Below are 20,557 nucleotides of genomic sequence, written 5' to 3' on the forward strand. Positions count from 1 at the left end.
GCATGGACTGGGGTGATGTCTAGGGGCAAAAGCAGTGTGGATGTGGAGGCAAGCAAAGCAGGGAAAATGGTGGCTAGAGGCAAAGGGATGTCCATAGGCAGCAAGGGCAAAGATGCAAAACTCTCCCGTTTCAAGAATTTTCTTGACTTGTCTCCCCACAAAACATTCCTGGGAGGAGGGCTGAAACACCACCCTCCTCCTCCTCCGCTGTTAGATTGACCCCAGCTACGAGCTGGAAACGCTGCAACACTGGTGTGGGGAGACGTCAGCAGGCTGGGCTGAAGCTCATCAGCTTGGGAGACGGACAGCACACTGCCTCTGAGGTCAGGGATGCCATCCTGGATGAGATGGCAATTTGTTTATCCCCGCTGCCCCTGGGGCCAGGCTTTTTTGTCTTGTTGGAGGGCTCTGGAGCTTGCCAGCCTCCAACACGTTCCATGCCTGGCCCACGTGTTCAATGTAGTGGTGCAATGATTTTTAAAAACATACCCCAAATTAGCTGAGCTAAGGGTGAAAGTGCGGCACTTGGACACCCACTTTCCCAAGTCTACAGTACCTGGAGCTAGCCGCAATACACTCCAGCAAGGCCTACATCTGCCTGAAGCACCTACTGTTGTGCGAGGTCACCACACGCTCTAACCCTAGATACCGTATGTTCAGCAGGGTGTGTGAGCAGCAGAGACCTTTGATGGAGTACCAGCTACAAAACCCAAGGGTTCCTCAGAGTCAGCTCCCTCACTTTCTGCACCATGAGTTTCCATGGGTGGCAGACTTATGGCTAGAGGCACAGGCATGGATAGGGGTGATGTGTAGGGGCAAAAGCAGTGTGGATGTGGAGGCAAGCTAAGCAGCAAAAACTGGGGGTACAAGCAGCCGGTGGCATCATCACTGACAAGCACAGCTGTCTGTCAGCTGACAGGCTGACTTTCACCAAAATGAACAGACAATGGATAGACTCATCATATACATGTCAGTTACATGACAAATTTAGTGCAATTTGCAAGTCCAAGATGGTTTGGAGATCTGCGGAGAGGAATCTCACCACCTCTTGCGGGTGCCATCATTTGGAAGGCAAGCCCTGGGCTCAGTGGGTGAGAGCAAGCGCAGGATAATCGTCGTTTGGCCTGGCGGCCACTGCCTCTCCCACTGTTGACAAGGCTGGCGCTGCAGTCCAGACCAGCAGCCAGGACACCTCCACATCTGCCTCTGACACTTTGGGGAGTTCACCCTTATCCTCACCTTTTCCTGCCATTTCTCCTTTTGCCCGCGCCATCATGCGCCTCTTCCCAGCAACTCCCCATCTCCCAAGCCTTTCATTTCATGCTAAAGTACAGCGCAACCCACCCACATGCCCAAGGCTTCAACGGCCTCATCTCAAGAAATCTGGCCCAGGAGATGTTGGAATCCCGGCTGGGGGACACTCTGCCCTTTTTGGGCAGAGTGTCTACTGCGCCACCGCACTGTGCCGTCCACACCAGCACTTTCCCCCAAACATGAGGCGGTCCCTAAATTCAGCGCTTAGCCCTAAAGTTCCATGTGACCAGTTACGAATGGACAAGTGAATGCGGACAGGGACGCTACCTTTCAATTTGGGCACAGTGGTTGAATGTAGTTGAGGCGTGGACCGGGTCGCAAAATGTGGTGGCCTGACTTGTCTCCCCACACAACATTCCTGGGAGGAGGGCTGAAACACCACCCTCCTCCGCTGTTAAATTGACCCCAGCTACGAGCTGGAAACGCTGCAACACTGGTGTGGGGAGACGTCAGCGGGCCGTGCTGAAGCTCATCAGCTTGGGGGCCAGACAGCACACTGCCTACAAAGTGAGTTATGCCATCCTCGATGAGACGGCAATGTGGTTTTTGCCACTGCACCTGGGCCCAGGCATGTTGTCATGTGTGATAATGGCCGTAACCTGGGATTGGCTCTGTAGCTTGGCAGCCTGCAACATATTCCATGCCTGGGCCACGTTTTTAACTCATTGCTGCTAATCTTTTGAAAAAGGTACCCCAATGTTCCTGAGCTACTGGTGAAAGTGTGGCGCTTGTGCGGATAGTTTTTAAAGTCTATAGTTGCCGCTGCTAGCCTCTATGCACTCCTACAACGCCTGTACCTGCTGGAACAACGGCTGTTGTGCGACGTCTCCACACTGCTGGCACTAAACATATCATGTGTTGAGCAGAGTGTGTGAGCAGCACAGACCTTTGATGTAGTTCCAACTCCAAAACCCTCGGGTTCGTCAAAGTCAACTCCCTCAGTTGCTCAACCATGAGTGGCCATGGGTGGCAGACTTATGTGAAATCCCATCCATTGCACTGGACACGAAACATCAGCATGCGCTCAGCACAACTTCGGATATGGCAGCTGCGTTAAGCAGGGTGCAGGGTACAACACAGACCAGGCCCGAGCACCAGGAACAGGTGTTAGAAATACTGCAGCATCTGCCATTTCCTTCCAATTTTGGGGTTTTGGACCCGCCACCAACTTGTCTGGACCTAAGTGGGGATCATGAGACACAGTTTCCATCAAGGCAAGCTGTGGTCATGTGCGGTTTGCAGTAAGGGGGCAGTGCGCAATTGGAAGAGGAGTTGGTGGATGACGAGGCCACCGACCCCACATGGACAGGGGTGATGTCTAGGGGCTAAAGCAGTGTAGATGTAGAGGGAAGCTAAATCAACAAAAAACCTGGGTAGAAGCAAAGGCATAAACTGGGGTGATGTTTAGGGGCTAAAGCAGTGTAGATGTGGAGGGAAGCTAATTCAACAAAAAAAAAGGGTAGAAGCAAAGGCATAAACTGGGGTGATGTTTAGGGGCTAAAGCAGTGTAGATGTGGAGGGAAGCTAATTCAACAAAAAAAAAACAGGGTAGAAACAAAGGCATAAACTGGGGTGATGTTTAGGGGTGAAAGCAGTGTAGATGTGGAGGGAAGCTAAGCAGCAAAAACAGTGGGTAGAAGCAAAGGCATGCAAAACTCTACCCTGTTGAAAGACTTATTCCTAGGTCTGGAACACGTTAATGGCCCCCCTGGACAAATTACTGCCACTCAGGGGCCTAGTGTCACCAGGAGGGACAAGTATAGGCGCATGTTGTGGGAATACCTGGCCGACACCAGCTCTGTCCTCTCCGATCCCTCTGTGCTCTACAGCCTACACTTATTTTCTCATCTTTTTTTCTGAACTGCACATCTCTTGCCTGCTTCCTTTGGGATCTTAGAAATGGTGGTCCACTTCCACAGATGGTAACTTCAATAGACAGTGTAACGGGAGTAGCTGAGGGATCGCTGTCTTAACCACTTTTTGGCACAAAATTAACTTCCAAAGCCAAATATGGTGCAAGTATATGATGCAAGGACACCTACACACCTATCTCTGACACATTGGGGAGTTCACCCTGATGCGCCCTTTTGGCCTGCACCATCATGCGCCTCTTCCCAGCCACTCCACATTTCCCAAGCTTTTCATTGCAGGCAGAAGTACAACACAACCCACCCCCATGCCCAAGCCTTTAACAGCCTCATCGATAAACTGCTGGCCCTGGAGATGTTGGTGTTTGTTTATGCTTCTGGAGACCCAGGCCTTCCGTCAGCAGATGGCAGCTGGGGCACCTCCCTATGCTGGGCCTAGCCGTTACTACTTCTCTTGGTGTGCTGTCCCTGCCTTGCGCCTGCATGTGTCCCATAACATCAGTCGGGCCCAGAGCTCTGCGCTTTGCTGCAAGGTCCACTTGACCACCGACACATGGACAAGCGCCTGTGGTCAGGGATGCTGCAGTGCTTATCTTTAATGACAGGCAGGGTGAATGTGGTGGAGTCTGTTCCCCGGGTGCAAACTGGGGTGGCCTATCTCCTCTCCCAGGCCATGGCAGGAGTAGACTGAAACCCTACGATGCTGCAACCTCCACCACAGCTACTAGCGGCAAACGCTAAAACACTGGCGTGGGGAGACGTCAGCAGGCGGTGCTGAAGCTCATCAGCTTGGGGGACAGACAGCACAGTGCCTCCGAGGTCAGGGATGCCATCCTGGCTGAGATGGCATTTTTTTTTCCCTGCTACACCTGGGGCCTGGCATTTTTGCGCCTGTGATAATGGCTGGAACCTGGTAGCAGATCTGGAGCTTGCCAGACTCAAACACGGTCCACGCATGGCCCACGTTTTCCAACTTGTTGGTGCCATGTTTCTTTGAAACCTACACCATTGTGCCTGATATACAGGTCAAAGTGGGGCCATTTTCGTAAGTGAGAACTAGCCTCTGCTAGATAGAAAACATTCAGAGCACACTCCTCTCATCTTCGCACCGTTGGCTGGCGGAGGAAGACGAGGGGGTTGGAGTGGCATCTGATGTCCCTATCCCACACTAGGCTAGAGGGTGCACTTCAGTGCATCCCATTGCTTCACCACAAATGGTGTGAAGGGGAGTGGAAAATGGAGGAAACGGAGAGTGACCCTTACAGTTGGGGCCAGCAAAGGCATGCCAAGTAACACACTGGCACACATGGCTGACTTCATCTTGGGTTGCTTTTCAACACATATTTCACATCATGAAGAACAAATAATATTGGATTTTTACAAGCCTCGAACCCCGGTCTAGGTCTAATGTCTGTTCCTTTCTTATATTAGGGGAGAGGGAAAAAAAATTACTTCAGTGATACGTTTAGCTTACATAGACTGACTATTAATGTGTATCCCACTTAGTGTTGTTAGGGTTACACACCGTCACAACCTGGCTAAAGCTTCTATAGCTGTTAATAAAGTCAACATAACTTTACGGTATCCAAAAAGACAGCTGGTACCGACAGAGAGCAAGACAAATGTCAACCAAAGCTGTGAGCTCTGAACACCCACAGTGACTTTGGCATCATCATCATTATAAGCGGGTGGTAATAAATAACTTGGCAGTGCCTAAAACCCAAAAAGCTTATACAACTATATTTACATTAAGATACACAAATGACACTTTTCAGTAGCATGTCATGAGACAAGCTGATAAGCTCTTCCTTTGTGCAGTGCTATTTGAAAGTTAAACGCTGCCTTTATTTTAATTCTGGAGAAGGTGCAGACATTAGATTTAGAACATGTTGTCGTCATTGTCCAAATCCTCTATATAGGTAACGTGTTTTTCGGGCCGAGCTGTCTGGGAACGAGCTGTGCAGCACTGACAACCTGGGTGAATATGGCAAGAGCCTGAGATGTAGGGTGAATGAATCCCCAAATTATTTGTGGAATTCCCAGTGAGACAATGGCACTATATACCAGTAGCAAAAATTGTGGGTGCACGTAACCCCCATATATTCTTTGAATTCCCAGTCAGACAATGGCACTATATACCAGTAGTAAAAATTGTGGGTGCACATAACCCCAATATATTCTTTGAATTCCCAGTGAGACAATGGCACTGTATAGCAGTAGCAAAAATTGTGGGTGCACGTAACCCCCATATATTCTTTGAATTCCCAGTCAGACAATGGCACTATATACCAGTAGTAAAAATTGTGGGTGCACATAACCCCAATATATTCTTTGAATTCCCAGTGAGACAATGGCACTGTATAGCAGTAGCAAAAATTGTGGGTGCACGTAACCCCCATATATTCTTTGAATTCCCAGTCAGACAATGGCACTGTATACCAGTAGTAAAAATTGTGGGTGCACATAACCCCAATATATTCTTTGAATTCCCAGTGAGACAATGGCACTGTATAGCAGTAGCAAAAATTGTGGGTGCACGTAACCCCCATATATTCTTTGAATTCCCAGTCAGACAATGGCACTGTATACCAGTAGTAAAAATTGTGGGTGCACATAACCCCAATATAATCTTTGAATTCCCAGTGAGACAATGGCACTGTATAGCAGTAGCAAAAATTGTGGGTGCACGTAACCCCCATATATTCTTTGAATTCCCAGTCAGACAATGGCACTGTATACCAGTAGTAAAAATTGTGGGTGCACATAACCCCAATATATTCTTTGAATTCCCAGTGAGACAATGGCACTGTATAGCAGTAGCAAAAATTGTGGGTGCACGTAACCCCCATATATTCTTTGAATTCCCAGTCAGACAATGGCACTATATACCAGTAGTAAAAATTGTGGGTGCACATAACCCCAATATATTCTTTGAATTCCCAGTGAGACAATGGCACTGTATAGCAGTAGCAAAAATTGTGGGTGCACGTAACCCCCATATATTCTTTGAATTCCCAGTGAGACAATGGCACTGTATAGCAGTAGCAAAAATTGTGGGTGCACGTCACCCCCATATATTCTTTGAATTCCCAGTCAGACAATGGCACTATATACCAGTAGTAAAAATTGTGGGTGCACATAACCCCAATATATTCTTTGAATTCCCAGTGAGACAATGGCACTGTATAGCAGTAGCAAAAATTGTGGGTGCACGTAACCCCCATATATTCTTTGAATTCCCAGTCAGACAATGGCACTGTATACCAGTAGTAAAAATTGTGGGTGCACATAACCCCAATATAATCTTTGAATTCCCAGTGAGACAATGGCACTGTATAGCAGTAGCAAAAATCGTGGGTGCACGTAACCCCCATATATTCTTTGAATTCCCAGTGAGACAATGGCACTGTATAGCAGTAGCAAAAATTGTGGGTGCACGTAACCCCCATATATTCTTTGAATTCCCAGTCAGACAATGGCACTATATACCAGTAGTAAAAATTGTGGGTGCACATAACCCCAATATATTCTTTGAATTCCCAGTGAGACAATGGCACTGTATACCAGTAGCAAAAATAGTGGGTGTATATAGCCCCAATTCTATTGCTAGGGGACTTGCAGGGTATTTCTGAGGTGAAGGTGGGGGGGCACACCGTTGGAACGGGGATTTGGGGTGTATATATGGGGTATACGGGAATACACTGTCAGTGTGTTCCATTCAGGATCCTGGGAAAGCTGGGTTGCGGCGATTGAGCCCGTCAGTGCCACGTTACACTAACAAGCTTCTCCCTGGAATTGAAGTTATATGTAAGCCCAATATATTCTTTGAATTCCCAGTGAGACAATGGCACTATATGGCAGTAGCAAAAATAGTGGGTGTATATAGCCCCAATTCTATTGCTAGGGGACTTGCAGTGTATTTCTGGGGTGAAGGTGGGGGGGGCACACCGTTGGAACGGGTATCGGGGGTATATATAGGGTATACGGGAATACACTGTCAGTGTATTCCATTCAGGATCCTGGGAAAGCTGGGTTGCGGCGATTGAGCCCGTCAGTGCCACGTTACACTGACAAGCTTCTCCCTGGAATTTAGCTCTTATAAGAGCTGTTGGTTGTCTTCTCCTTCCTATCCTAGCCTGTCCCTGCCTACCCAGAATCTAAGCCCTAGCTAACTGGACGGAAACCTCCGTCCCCGGTGAATTGCAAGCTCAGAATGACGCGAAGCTGGGCGTCACTGTTCTTTTAAATTAGAGGTCACATGTTTTCGGCAGCCAATGGGTTTTGCCTACTTTTTTCAACGTCACCGATGTCGTAGTTCCTGTCCCACCTACCCTGCGCTGTTATTGGAGCAAAAAAGGCGCCAGGGAAGGTGGGAGGGGAATCGAGTAATGGCGCACTTTACCACGCGGTGTTCGATTCGATTCGAACATGCCGAACAGCCTAATATCCGATCGAACATGAGTTCGATAGAACACTGTTCGCTCATCTCTAATTAATACTCATTAAGACATTGGTTTTCTGAATTCTGTTGCCTGAAGTGTTTACGCACTGTCTTTTTACCTACCTTATTCTCATGCTTGTAAGTATATATTTTTTATTTATAATTGTGTTCTATACCATTATTTAAAAAATAGGCAAAAATGTTTTGTTTTTGTTTTTTCAATTTAACTCTGGTTTTGTTGTATTCTCTGTTTAGTGATTTATTTTTTTTTTGATTTTTTTTTTAAGAAAGATATCACTCCACAAATCCAATAATCCCCAATCAGGTGCCAGATGTAGCAAATATACTTGATTTGTCATATGCAGTAGTAGCTACTATGGCACTCCAATTGATGCAAAAAGGTTATCGCAAAACTTTATTACAAATTCTTACAACATCTTGCAGTAACGTTTGGCAGTGGATTAGTATATTAGTAGGAGGATAACATAATTCACAGATCCCAGACATTTTGGTGCTATATATATATATATATATATATATATATATATATATATATATATATATATATATATATATATATATATATATATATATACACACACACTCACTCACACTCACACTCACACTCTAACATCTGCCCGCGACTTCGTCTGTGGGTTTGCGGTGGCGCTGAACCGCGTACAGTTGATGATCCAGGGTGCGCCAAGACGGACCCCCTTTACCCCTGCGTTACTCTACCCCGCCCCGCTGTTTTTCCCATGCCTGCCCGCATGCCTCTCCCTCCCTCCGCGACCCCCCCCCCCTTCCCCATCCCACGCCAGCACCCTCCTCTGTGCTCCTCTCCTGCGGCCCACCCTCTATCCACGCGGTTGCCCCTGTGCTCCTGTGGAAACCCTTTTGCCCTGGCCCGGGCACCCCCCTTGTACCCCCTAAACTGTGTCCTACGCACCATCCTCCTGCGCGCTCCCTAGGCCCCTAAATGGCTTTCCTGTTGGCCCACCGTCCCCAAATCCTAGAGTCCTTGTGCGCTGCCCAGGCCCCCTGCACACCTTGGCCGCAGTCCCACGGTTGGGCCGATGTACCTGCACCCTCCAGTCTGCCGGGGTACTTACCCAGCCGGCATTTTTGAGTGCCGTGGCACTGGCCAGGCCCCCTGCACACCTTGGATGCGGCCCCAAGTTTGGGCCGCCATACCTACACCCTACAGTCTGCCGAGGTACTTACCCAGCCAGCACAGCAGAGTACCGCTTGCTTCATCCATCTTTGAAGCTCCCTGAGCTGTGACACTGACGTGCTGCCCTGCCGTGCTGCCCTGCCGTATAGCCTATGTTATATCTCGGTAGGTGCAAAATCTCATCTCAATCCGTTCAGCCGTTTGACTGTGATTGAGGAACAAACATAGGATACCGTTTAACATGTTTGTATTAATCATAGTGTTGATGAGTCAGTTTTGTCAATTTTGATTCATTATAATGTATAGTAATAAATATACAAACCGTGATGTTGCTATAGCATTGCATGAGATCCTGCTTTTACCTAAGAGAATATTGGAAAGCCATGATCTAGTTGTCATAAGCAGCACCATAGTTTATCTCATTTATTAGCTTTCTATAGATAAACACACATTGAATATTATTTGCTCTATGTGCATTTTTATACAATTCCTGTAGGATATTTAGGTTACCATATAATATTTTAAAATAGAGGCCAGTAGTCTTACATTATGCATTATATAACACATTATGAAGCAAAGGGATTAGAGATGAGCGAGTACTGTTCGGATCAGCAAATCCGAACAGCACGAACGCATTGAAATGAATGGACGTAGCCGGCACGCGGGGGGTTAAGCGGCCGGCCAGCGTCAAAGCGGAAGTACCAGGTGCTTCCATTCATTTCAATGCGTGCGTGCTGTTCGGATCGCTGATCAGAACAGTACTCGCTCATCTCTAAAAGGGATGTATATCTGTGTCACATTTATTGAAATGCAATATAACTACAGTAAAGGTTACCCTAAAACTTGAGTATACGTAGAAGATAAACTGCTGTTCCTTGACCTGCACATGACCTGGAGACAGTAGGAGTGAAAAAGAGGCCAAGTAGCATCAGTACTGCTGGTAAACAAGGCTGCGCAGTACAAGTATTCTCAGAAAATGAGACCTGTTTACCACTTAAGCCAGTGATTTCTTTCTGCATTATTTTTCATGGCTAATATAAACTTCAGAAGAAGCTGGCAATGTAGCTAATCTTTTATTCCATAAATGAGTAAAATGAACATCTGTGTTTGATCACAAAAATATTTACTGTAATTATTGAAGATTTCCAGACACTGCTTTAACGAAGCAGAAAACTGTAAAACTGCTGAATGTGTTGAAGGCTGCCACTCCTGTGAGATGTCCGCTGCACGAGGCATTTCTAGATTTCAAATGTGATTTGTAATATACTACGGTATATACCTTTATCTACATGAAGAAATATTACTATACATATGACCGGAACTATTGCCATCCTCTTTTATATCACTTATGGCATTAAAGTACCGTATATACTCGAGTATAAGCCGACCCGAATATAAGCCGACCCCCCTAATTTTACCACAAAAAACTGGGAAAACTTATTGACTCGAGTATAAGCCTAGGGGGAAATGCAGCAGCTACTGGAAAATTTCAAAAATTAAAATGGCCGAGTTCTTGGGTGCAGTAAGTGCTGAGAAAGGGGAGGGGGTGTTTTGGTTGTCTGTCTGCCCCTTCCCTGAGCTTGAGGACTGGGTTTTTTACCCCCACTTGGAATTCAGCCTGGCTGAATATAGGGGATCTGCAGTGCTCCTATTAACCCCTTCCCGACGGAATAGAAGCACTGCAGATCCCCTATATTCAGTAGACCGGGCACTGTCAGACACAGGGATACCTAATATGTATGTGTTTCACAGTCATTTTCTACTTTGAGGGCAGGTTCACACCAGCGCCCAATCTCAGTTATGCAGGAGCCCGAGAAACATTCATGGGTTTGAAAAGTGTCCGCCGGTGAGCGTCTTCTGCTCTCCGCATTGAAACCGTTTTTTTTTTTTTTTAGTCGGACATGCAGGACTTTGTGTCCAGTAAAAAACAAAACGGTTTCGCCATGGGCAGCAGAAGACGGCTCACCCACAGACACTGAATGTCGGTTTCTGTCTTCTGCTGACAGAAAACGGAAACCTGCATAACTGAGATCAGGTGCTGGTGTGAACCCGCTGTGAACTTTTATTTATTTTATTTTTTATTATATTTTTTTAAAACTTTTTTTTTAGCCCCCCTGGGGGACTTGAACCTGCAGTCATTTGATTGCAAGTTCCATAGACGGCAATACAAGTGTATTGCCGTCTAAGGGAGATTCTCTACATTACTATTACGGCTGATCATAGACCAGCCGTAATAGTAATATAGCGATGACAGGCCTGGGAGCCTTCATTAGGCTCCCGGCTGTCGTCGGAACAGGTCGGCTAATGCGAGCTCGCTGCGCAGGAGCCGGCCTGCAACTTTAAAGGTATGGGGCAGGCCGGAGGGGGGAGGACATCTCCGGAGGGCACCTCCGCTGTAACACTTATAGCGGAGATGCCATAGTTTATGCCTACAATCCGAGATTGCAGGCATAAGCTTCAGCATCTCTGCTGTAAGCATTACAGCGGAGGTGCTGGTTTCTATGGCGACCGCTCTGCAGAGCGGCGCCATTACGTTTACAGCCCGGCATCCGGACCCGGCATCCAGACACCGCGGCGGGTGCCAGGGCCCACAGCATCGCTACGCTCCTGCCAGGAGCGCGGCGATGCTGTACATTAAAATCTGCAGAAGTACTTGCGGTACTTCTGCTAGCAGGGCAGGAAGCAGACATGCCGGGTGCGGGCCTGAGTTTACGTGGCTACGTCACCCGGCGTGTGGGGGGGCGGGGTCTGCTAGCAGAAAATTACCGTAATGACCCGAATATAAGCCGAGGAGCACTTTTTCAGCACAAAAACTGTGCTGAAAAACTCGGCTTATACTCGAGTATATACGGTATTATGGACTGGAGAAAGAAATGGCGCATGGCTACAAAAAGGCGCTCAACCCAGTTATGTAAAAATATAAAAAGACAATGTAAATCATAATATGTCACTATATGAACAATAAACATTATTATTTGTAGTGATATTCATAGTATGTAGGTCTTTTCTATAGTGACTTATATTATGATCTACATTGTCTTTGTTGTATGACCTGTCTCTTTCGCTATATGTGTGTATGTATATATATATTATATATATATATCACAAACCACATGGTAGCTGGTATCAGTATAATTGATTGTTTTTCTGTTCTTCTATTTCACAGATGTCTATTGTTTCTATAGATTGTAGGGTTGCATTGGCAGGGTCAGAATCATAGACTATATACTCCACACACAGTGTGTACATGCAGACTTGCATAGGCCTCATCAACTGCTACAATCCTTATCCTGACATTTTCTAGATTCCACTTTCTGGTTTTCTTTTAATTGTTTTAAACCCATTTTTTGTCCAATAAAGATTTGTTATATTTTTACATAACTTGTTGAGCGCCTTCTTTTTAGCCATGTGCCTTTTACCATGGCTTTGACGCATTCCCATATTATAATAGTGGAGCCCACTGCTTTATCCATTTTAGGATGTATTTTGTGACTGTTCTGGTCAAAGACAAAACATCAGGACTTAATGAATATCTTAAACTAGAGATGAAACACTATTTGAGAAAATGAATAAATTGTAATTTTATGTTAGCATTTATACTTTAATATTTTCTTTAACTTCCTTAGACTACCCCCACATGATCGCTACCTAAGGCTCTATTCACATTGCCACTATTTGGTCCCATGTTTTGATCTGGATTAAAATGTTGATTGAGTAAATGACTTGGTTACAAACGAAAGGTCCTTGGTCTGCAGCCTTTATTTTAATGTTAAAAAAAAAAAAAAAAAAAAAAAAAGTAAGCTTTCTTCCATCTGTATTTGCAGTTACTTTAAAGAAAATATAAACTCAATCCATTGTTCAGATCTTATCATGGCTTAGGCTACGTTCACACTGCCCTTGTTTTGTCCATTGTTCTGTTAGCTGCAAAGAACTTGCTGAAGTCCAAATATTTTTTGTAGAACTTCTGTTAGATTCAATGTTGTAAGTAGAAATTTGCAACGGAATCCTAGTGTTGTGGACTACACAGATAGCTTGAAGCTCCCAGACCAAAATGCAAAATCTGTAAATGGACCCCTTACTAATCTGTGTCATCAAGAGTAGTGGTATATTTTATCAAAGTACACATTGTTTTGTATTGTTATCCACGAGAGTGAGAACATTTTTGTGACTTTTTCTGGTTAAACAAATTACATTAAAGGGGCTCTATCAGCAAAATTATTCTGTATGAGCCCCACATATGCCTGAATAGTCTTTAAAAAGGCTATTCAGGCACCGCTGATCTTATTTTAAACCCCCCGCCCGTTTTCAAATAAAACTATAAAAACATATATGCAAATCATACCTTTGCATGCACGCTGGGCGGTAGTGCACGATCCAATGTCATCTTCGGTCCCGCCTTCCTCTTTTTTTTTTTTTTTAAATGTAGATTGTGAGCCCCTCATAGAGCTCACAATGTACATTTTTTCCCTATCAGTATGTCTTTGGAATATGGGATGGAAATCCATGCAAACACTGGGAGAACATACAAACTCCTTGCAGATGGTTTTCTGCCCTTGGTGGGATTTGAACACCAGGACTCCAGCGCTGCAAGGCTGCAGTGCTAACCACTGAGCCACCGTGTGGCCCCCTCTTCCTCTTCTTCCAGCGACGTCCTCCTGTCTTGGCTCTTCTCCGCCTTCATCATCATTTCTTCTGGAGTGAAGAATTTCATGAGTGTACTGCACATGCTCGCGCAGTTCTAAGGGATACTTAGAACTACAACAAAAATGGCATCGGCGTGTGCGCAGTAGCGCTCCGGAGGGAGCGCTACTGTGCACGCTGGGGATTTGAACACAACCCGCTGGAACAACAGAAGATGAAGGCGGAGAAGAGCCAGGACGGGATGACGTCGTTGAAAGAAGAAGGCGGCGTTGGATCGTGCACGACCACCCAGCGTGCATGCAAAGGTATGATTAACCTATATGTTTTTATAGTTTTATTTGAAAACGGGGGGGGAGGGGGTGTTAAAATAAGATCAGCAGTGCCTGAATAGCCTTCACACATATGGCTCATGTGGGGCTCATACAGCATAATTTTGCTGATAGAGTCCCTTTAAAGATATTGCAAATAAAAGAATCACTCTCTGAATGTGTCATACCCAATGTGAAAGATTGATTTGGTTGATTTATCAGCTCTACAAGAAGCATCCACATACTGTTATGTGTCTGTGTATATTTAGATAGGCCATTTTAAGGAGCATTCCAAGTAATTTATTTCCTTAGTTGTTACATTGTGAAGAATACTAGAATGGCGTAGTGTGTATGTAATAAGAAATACTATGAATGCTACCTGTAATTCAGGCTTTCCTAGAAGAAAGCATCGTCAAGAATATATCTTGCTATACAGACTCCACAAACCAGCTAAGAGTAAACTGCAGGATTTTTAGAAAAATATATGCATCTCCTGAATGTGTTATTCATGAACTGTTAGCTGTAAAGAACTTTTCTTAAGAGTATTTCAATCCAGGATATTTATGGCATAGCCACAGGCTTTCACCTCTGGGACCTATATCTCTCTACCCTGATTCACATCTTGAGGTGCAGTAAGTGAAGATGATGCCACACATGCACGGTTCTCTTCTTTCGTTTCTACTAAGAATAGCCAAGCCTTCCTTACAGTAGTCTGCAGATATCAGTTTTGGTAGACTGGAGCCTGCCAGGAAGGGATATACAGGATTGCCCAGGGTTTTCAAAAAATGTCTTAAGCGAAGCACTGGTATAAAATAACATGAAATAAGTGTCACTTCCCTGTTCCCCAACATTTATGTGACTGCTAATCTCAATTGTAACGCCTGCAACTTGTGGCTTTAGCAGTCACATGAATATCGTACATGGCAGCATTAGTGGAGGACAGTCAAGGTTCCTTGGAGTGGCTGAGATTTGACAGGTAAGTAATGTTTGTTTTTATTTTATTCTATTGCCTGCTCTCAGGCAGTAAATCTCAATATCAGAGACAACCTCCTGCTCTGTTCAGAAATTGCTCATGCTCTGTTTGGGTGATCAGGGTCAGACAATCTGAAGTGCTTTCATACTCGGAGACTCTCTTAGGAAGGCATCACTTGAAACCACAGTTGTCTTCTAATATATGACCATTTCTGTAGCCTGCGTTATTGCATGTCTAGTCCATGCTCATTATTCATTATGTATAATTTTATTTTACAGGAGCATTCTTCTTGTATGCAGGCTTTGCTTCGGTTGGGCTTGTATTTATTTATGGCTGCCTACCAGAGACTAAAGGAAAGAAGCTGGAGGAAATTGAATCTTTATTTGAAAACAGACTTTGCACATGTGGTGCCTCTGAATCCGATGAGGGGAGATATATAGAATATATTCGCGTAAAAGGAAGTAATTACCATCTTTCTGACAATGATGCTTCTGATGTGGAATAATTTTCCTTGGCAGACCCATACTATTCATTTAAAAGCCTTCTGGAGAAGGACAGCTATAGGTGACCTCACAGTACTGCTTCTGGTCTGGTTCTCTCAACAGTTCAATATGAATCTACTGAAATCCTGTCTCTTACTGATCTGAAAGGACAATTCAGTGATTGAAATTCAGCAAAGATTTCTGCTTGTTTCTTATTACTTTCTTTCCATTGTGTTCCTACATATGTATTCATCCCTGCATTGTATTTAGTTTTAATCTGTAGGTATACAAATATACACATTCCAGATCTGTAAATTAGCAGAAAATCAAACTAATCACTCAATGCCGGGCACAAGCTAATGCTGAGTACAAGCTAATGCTCAGTATGTCTTCCTTATGTTATTGCCATGAATTACACTGAAATGCGCGTGATCAAAATAGAAATGCACAAAAAGACTGCATATATTAATTGTCAAATCTCTATATGAATAGGAGTTTAACAGGATATATAGAGAGATAATATGTCTAATGAAAATCAAAATGTATTATCTAAATACAAATATGTAGTGTGCCATCTAGAGAAGGTAACATTCCAAGTATATAGCAAATGACCAATACACGAAAAAGCACAAGTAAAGCTATAATGAAAGTCAAAACTGCATTTTTGCCAACCCAGACAAACCCAAAAACTGCTTCATAATATTTTGAGTGCCAAGTAGCAAAATTAAGTTAGTTTACATGAATGAAATCTGATGAAACAGGTTTCAGGTAGCAACACAAATGTTTACATAGGCGTTCAGGGTTGTGGAATAGTTAAGTTAAATCTGCCATCCATGGTGGACTTGAGATGCAGTATAGTGTGATCGCCAGGTCATTGTAAAGAATTAATATAGATTTAGGTCTCATGCACATGACCATTTTGAATGGAGCCATATTAGGGCAGCCATAGAGGAGGTAGTTAACACCTCTGCTGTACATAGAGGCCTATAGAGGTTTTGCATTTTTTGTCAAATTCCATTTGGGGCATACTCAATTGGACACCATATGTGCCAAGGTATTCTTTCATAAAAGCTCAGTACATATGACCCCCAGCCTTTACTGCAGTGTGGCTCCATACCAAAGAACCGTATGGCATACAGGCATTGCCATACAGGTTCTGTCCTTTGCATGAGCCCTTAAGGCGAAAAAAGTCACTCCACTCTGAGTAGGTGGGATTATTTGGTAGAAACTATAGAAGTCAGATATATTTATTAACAAAAAAAAAATATTAACAAAAAAAAAAAAAATTAAATGCAAATAGGTTGAGTAAACTTAAGCTTAGTGGTATACCAGAATGCAAAATATCCAGTTGGGATCAAATTTTGGTCCAAATGTAAATATAACATTATACATCTGTGTCAAATCAGTATATGCTATTTTTGCATAATGTGACCATATATCACAGACCATAAGCAATATACCTATAATATAAATGTAATATGATAGATTAATTCTTGAAAATACTTAATTGGTGTTAATGGAAAATTATGGTAATAGTTAATGTTAAATATAGAGGGCAGATTCAATTTGAAAAAGCAAGACATGTCCAGAATATACAATAGATCTAATAAATAAATCACAATAAACAGTGACATAAGTACTAGGAGCCAGGATTGGTAAGTGAGGCCACGGGCTTGCGGCAAGAGTATTTGTTGGACAAAACCCAACAAATACTAATGATATTATACTCTGGGTTCCTTCTAGACCAAAGTTTATAATGATTGGAGGTGAGAAAATATAAAAACCAATGTTTCTCACCTCTTCTGCGCTCTGGCATGACTCTCTGCAATCTTCGAACCTCTTTAGTGATATCCCAGATGTCATGTGTCCCAGGCCTGCATCATTATTCATTGAGATACTGGCCTTGCCCAATAATAGTTCATAGGTGTGGGGGGGGGAGTAAAAAGTTTGGGGGTCCAGTCTTTGCTAGTTATGCCCCTGAAAAAAAACTATTTGTTTGTTTTGTTTAATAGCAAATCAAAGGTATATGACAAATGACATACCCGACTATACAGATAAATTCAGTGCCAAAGAGGTGGAACTTTCCAGATTTATAATGTGTAATAATCCTCTCTGGCATATTGTGTTATATATTGGCCTAAAAGAGTGATTCCAGTGATTTACTCTATATAATAATGACCTATTATCTTAAGTACAGAAACAGGAGAAATGTTAATGTTTCTACAGATTTAAACATTCTGTATCATGATACCTGAGCCATCATATAAAAATAGTTTGTCTGCGCTACTTTCAATTAACTCTAGATCAATCATCTCCATTTTTTAAACATTTTAATTGTGCTGGTACTCTTCAATGAATACATTTTTTTTGTCATGTTTTCTGTTTATTTCAGGGTGTTATTTCTAAAGTCTTTAAAAAATACATAAGTTTTAGTCAAATTGTATAGTCTGTAATGTCAAGAACCATGGCAAGCATTTATATGTTGGCCCATCAAAGACTTTTATCAGTTATCTTGTGTGAAACCTGAGATTTGAAGTTTGGTTGGGTTAAGCACAATGTCCTAACACCTCTACTTGTTGGAGCCCAGGAAGCTGAATCTAGGTTTCCTTTTGCAGAGCTTGCTAAACTGAGCATGTGCCTAAAGAATAGCTGTTATACTATTATTTTAGTATAGGAACAAGCTTTACCTGTGAATATCTGGTACCCCATTGTGAGGCCTGGGTCAACTAAAATTAATGATCCTGATAAAATGTAGCCCAAATGTGAGCATCCCTGAGTTCAGTTATAAACCATGACTTAAAGAGAAGGGGAATTGGACATCAAGTAATTTTTGGCTAGTTTTACTATAGTTTCCCTTTGATATTGAAATGCTTGCTTTTTTAAGAGTGAGCTCACATATAGACTATTTGTTGTGGAATCCACAACTATATCTGCACTAAAATCTGCAGCAGGTTGTGTTTGTAATGCACAAAGCTTATATTTGGATTTTGGTTTGAATTAGTAGGCTGGTTCAAGGCCTTCCTTTATACGCTTTGTATGAACCCAGTTTGAGTCCAGTTCTGTGGCTCTTCTAATTGTAAGTTTTGTTTTTGTATTGAAATTCTCTGGGAAAATTTCTGAACTTAAGTTGCCAACTACACCATGACTAGTGTGGTAATGTTATGTGTTTCTAATTGTTTTTTTTAACTATAATGGTGCGAATATCTAGTGAAAAATATCCTTTTACATGTCAGATACACATGAGAAGATCCCACTGGTGAAGACTATAATTCTGAACCAGCGATTTCTAGAATAAATGTGATTTTCCGTAATATTGGGCTCACTTTGGCCTGGTTCAGATTACTGGTACTGAGCAACTGACAACATTCCAAATGGCTATTGACCAAGTGGACATTAAGTGCTCTATGAAATCATTTCATGCTTCACTTACAAGATCTTCTGACATGTACATGTGACATATTTGAACACCATTCTGAGTGTTTACCCTTTAAAGGGAGCCTACCACTAAAACATCTCTCATGCTTTTGATGCCAAGAAATGCAACCTTTATTCAATTTCCAACTTAGTTATTTGGTTCATACAGGTTATACATTTTACTGCTGGAGCACCCATAGTAATCTTTTGTGGACACTGTCCATCAGTCTTTCTGTGTTAGCTAGTTGCGCTGGCCAGTGACCAAAGAACGGGTTTCTTTCAGATGCAGCTGAACAGTTCATTTGTGTAAGGGACAAAAGTTGCATTTCCTGACTACAAGATTGCATAAGAAAGTGTTTGGTGGCGCACTACCTTTAACCAATCCACAATTTCTCAAAGGTGAACCGACATTTAAACGTTTGACAACCAAAGGCAAATCAAATACTAAATTCAATACATGTAAACCAATATTTAACTCTCGTCTTGTGATGTAAGTGCTGCCAAAGGTTGTTCATTGCATTTATTTGTAAATAGCATTTCCATTTGAACTTAGGCTTTTTTTCTAGTGGAATAAGTGGGCTTTTTGAGTGGATTGAGCAGAAGATAGAACTTTAAGTACATTCTATATATTTCCCATTCCTTTTGTAGCCACGTCTGCTTTTATCTCAAAAACACACAATAAAATCTGCCACAAAAAAAAGCTGCGTTTCCGCAATGTGGGGCCTCAGGCTTAATCTTCCCTGTTATTTATCTTGTATAATATCCTATGCCTTTTGAACCTGAAATACTCAGTGAGGCATCCTCTGCAAGGAAACATAATTTAAATCATAAACTATGAATATATTTCATTGCGAGAGCACAAACTAAACATTTAGTGAAACTTCATTTTTGTATAGTTCTTAAACTTAACATTCTCAAATGCTCTAATATTTATACCACGTCTTTCATATGTCCTCTATACTGGCAGGGAAAACCGTACATATATTGTATTAAAACAAATTAACTATTTGTAGTTCTTAAAGATGTAATTTAATTACTGTTTGTTTAATGAATGTTTGTGTACTGTACCAGTCCAGAAGCAGAGAATTCACAATGTGTGCTTTATGGCAAATCTGTATTTTTTTCGGGTACAATTTATCAACAATATGTAGCTGCAGTGTAATTCCTAACTTCTGAAAATTAAAAATTCATGTAATATATTGTCTGTTTTATATACATTTTAATAGCCTTGTGTACAGTATTGTAAACCTCTTTAAGTGAACTAGGTTGTGGCAGTGTTACAATGTCAGCAAAGTTAACTCTGACTGTGTGTTATCAAATGCAGTTTGTGTACTTCAGGGTAAATGACTACAAAACGATGTCAGAGAAAGAGAGACTTCCGCTTCTACTGTATGTTTCACTTAGAAAGTTTTATTTTTTACAGTATGTGCTAATTATCAGCACTGTGGTGTTTTGTATTAAAGTGTCAATGGTGTATGAACAATATTAAAGTATATTAGTTAATAAAGAAACTATGTTCATAGAAAGTTGTATATTTCATTTTGTGTCTATACTGCATTTAAACAGCCTCTTTTATAAAATTGTTTTTTAGGGGGAAAACGGGTCCCAGGAAAATGTGTGTGCTTATTATGTAGTATTCTTTGAGAAATGCAATCATCATAAGATAAAAATCTATAATTCAAGACATTTGTACTGTGATGTGCTTGCTGAACTTTATTCTAAACAGTTATACAGAAACAAAACTTGAATTAGATTCATGCAGCTCCCTTCATTGCTAACTCTTGTTCCCAGCCTAACCAAATGCTGTAAGAACCATCATCCTACTACCAGAAATATACAAAGTTCCAAATACACTCATTGACAAAAAGTAATGCACCCCAACAGAAATATCCGATTGCTGCAAAGCTTAGCACACCGTTATGGCTCAGGTATTTTTGCAAAT

General features: G+C 42.6%; 1 protein-coding gene across 1 annotated transcript in view; it reads left to right on the top strand.

The window, feature by feature from the left end:
* Window positions 1-20,123, top strand: part of SLC2A13 (solute carrier family 2 member 13) — a 129,262-nt gene extending 109,139 nt beyond the window's left edge. Inside the window, exon 10 of the mRNA XM_075274152.1 lies at window positions 14,998-20,123. Coding sequence (XP_075130253.1) covers window positions 14,998-15,224 — 227 coding nt within the window. The 3' untranslated portion in view covers window positions 15,225-20,123. The remainder of the gene's footprint in view (window positions 1-14,997) is intronic.
* The last annotated feature ends 434 nt before the right edge of the window (window positions 20,124-20,557 follow it).

Source organism: Leptodactylus fuscus, chromosome 5, assembly GCF_031893055.1.
Source record: "Leptodactylus fuscus isolate aLepFus1 chromosome 5, aLepFus1.hap2, whole genome shotgun sequence".
In the NCBI taxonomy this organism is placed as follows: domain Eukaryota; kingdom Metazoa; phylum Chordata; class Amphibia; order Anura; family Leptodactylidae; genus Leptodactylus; species Leptodactylus fuscus.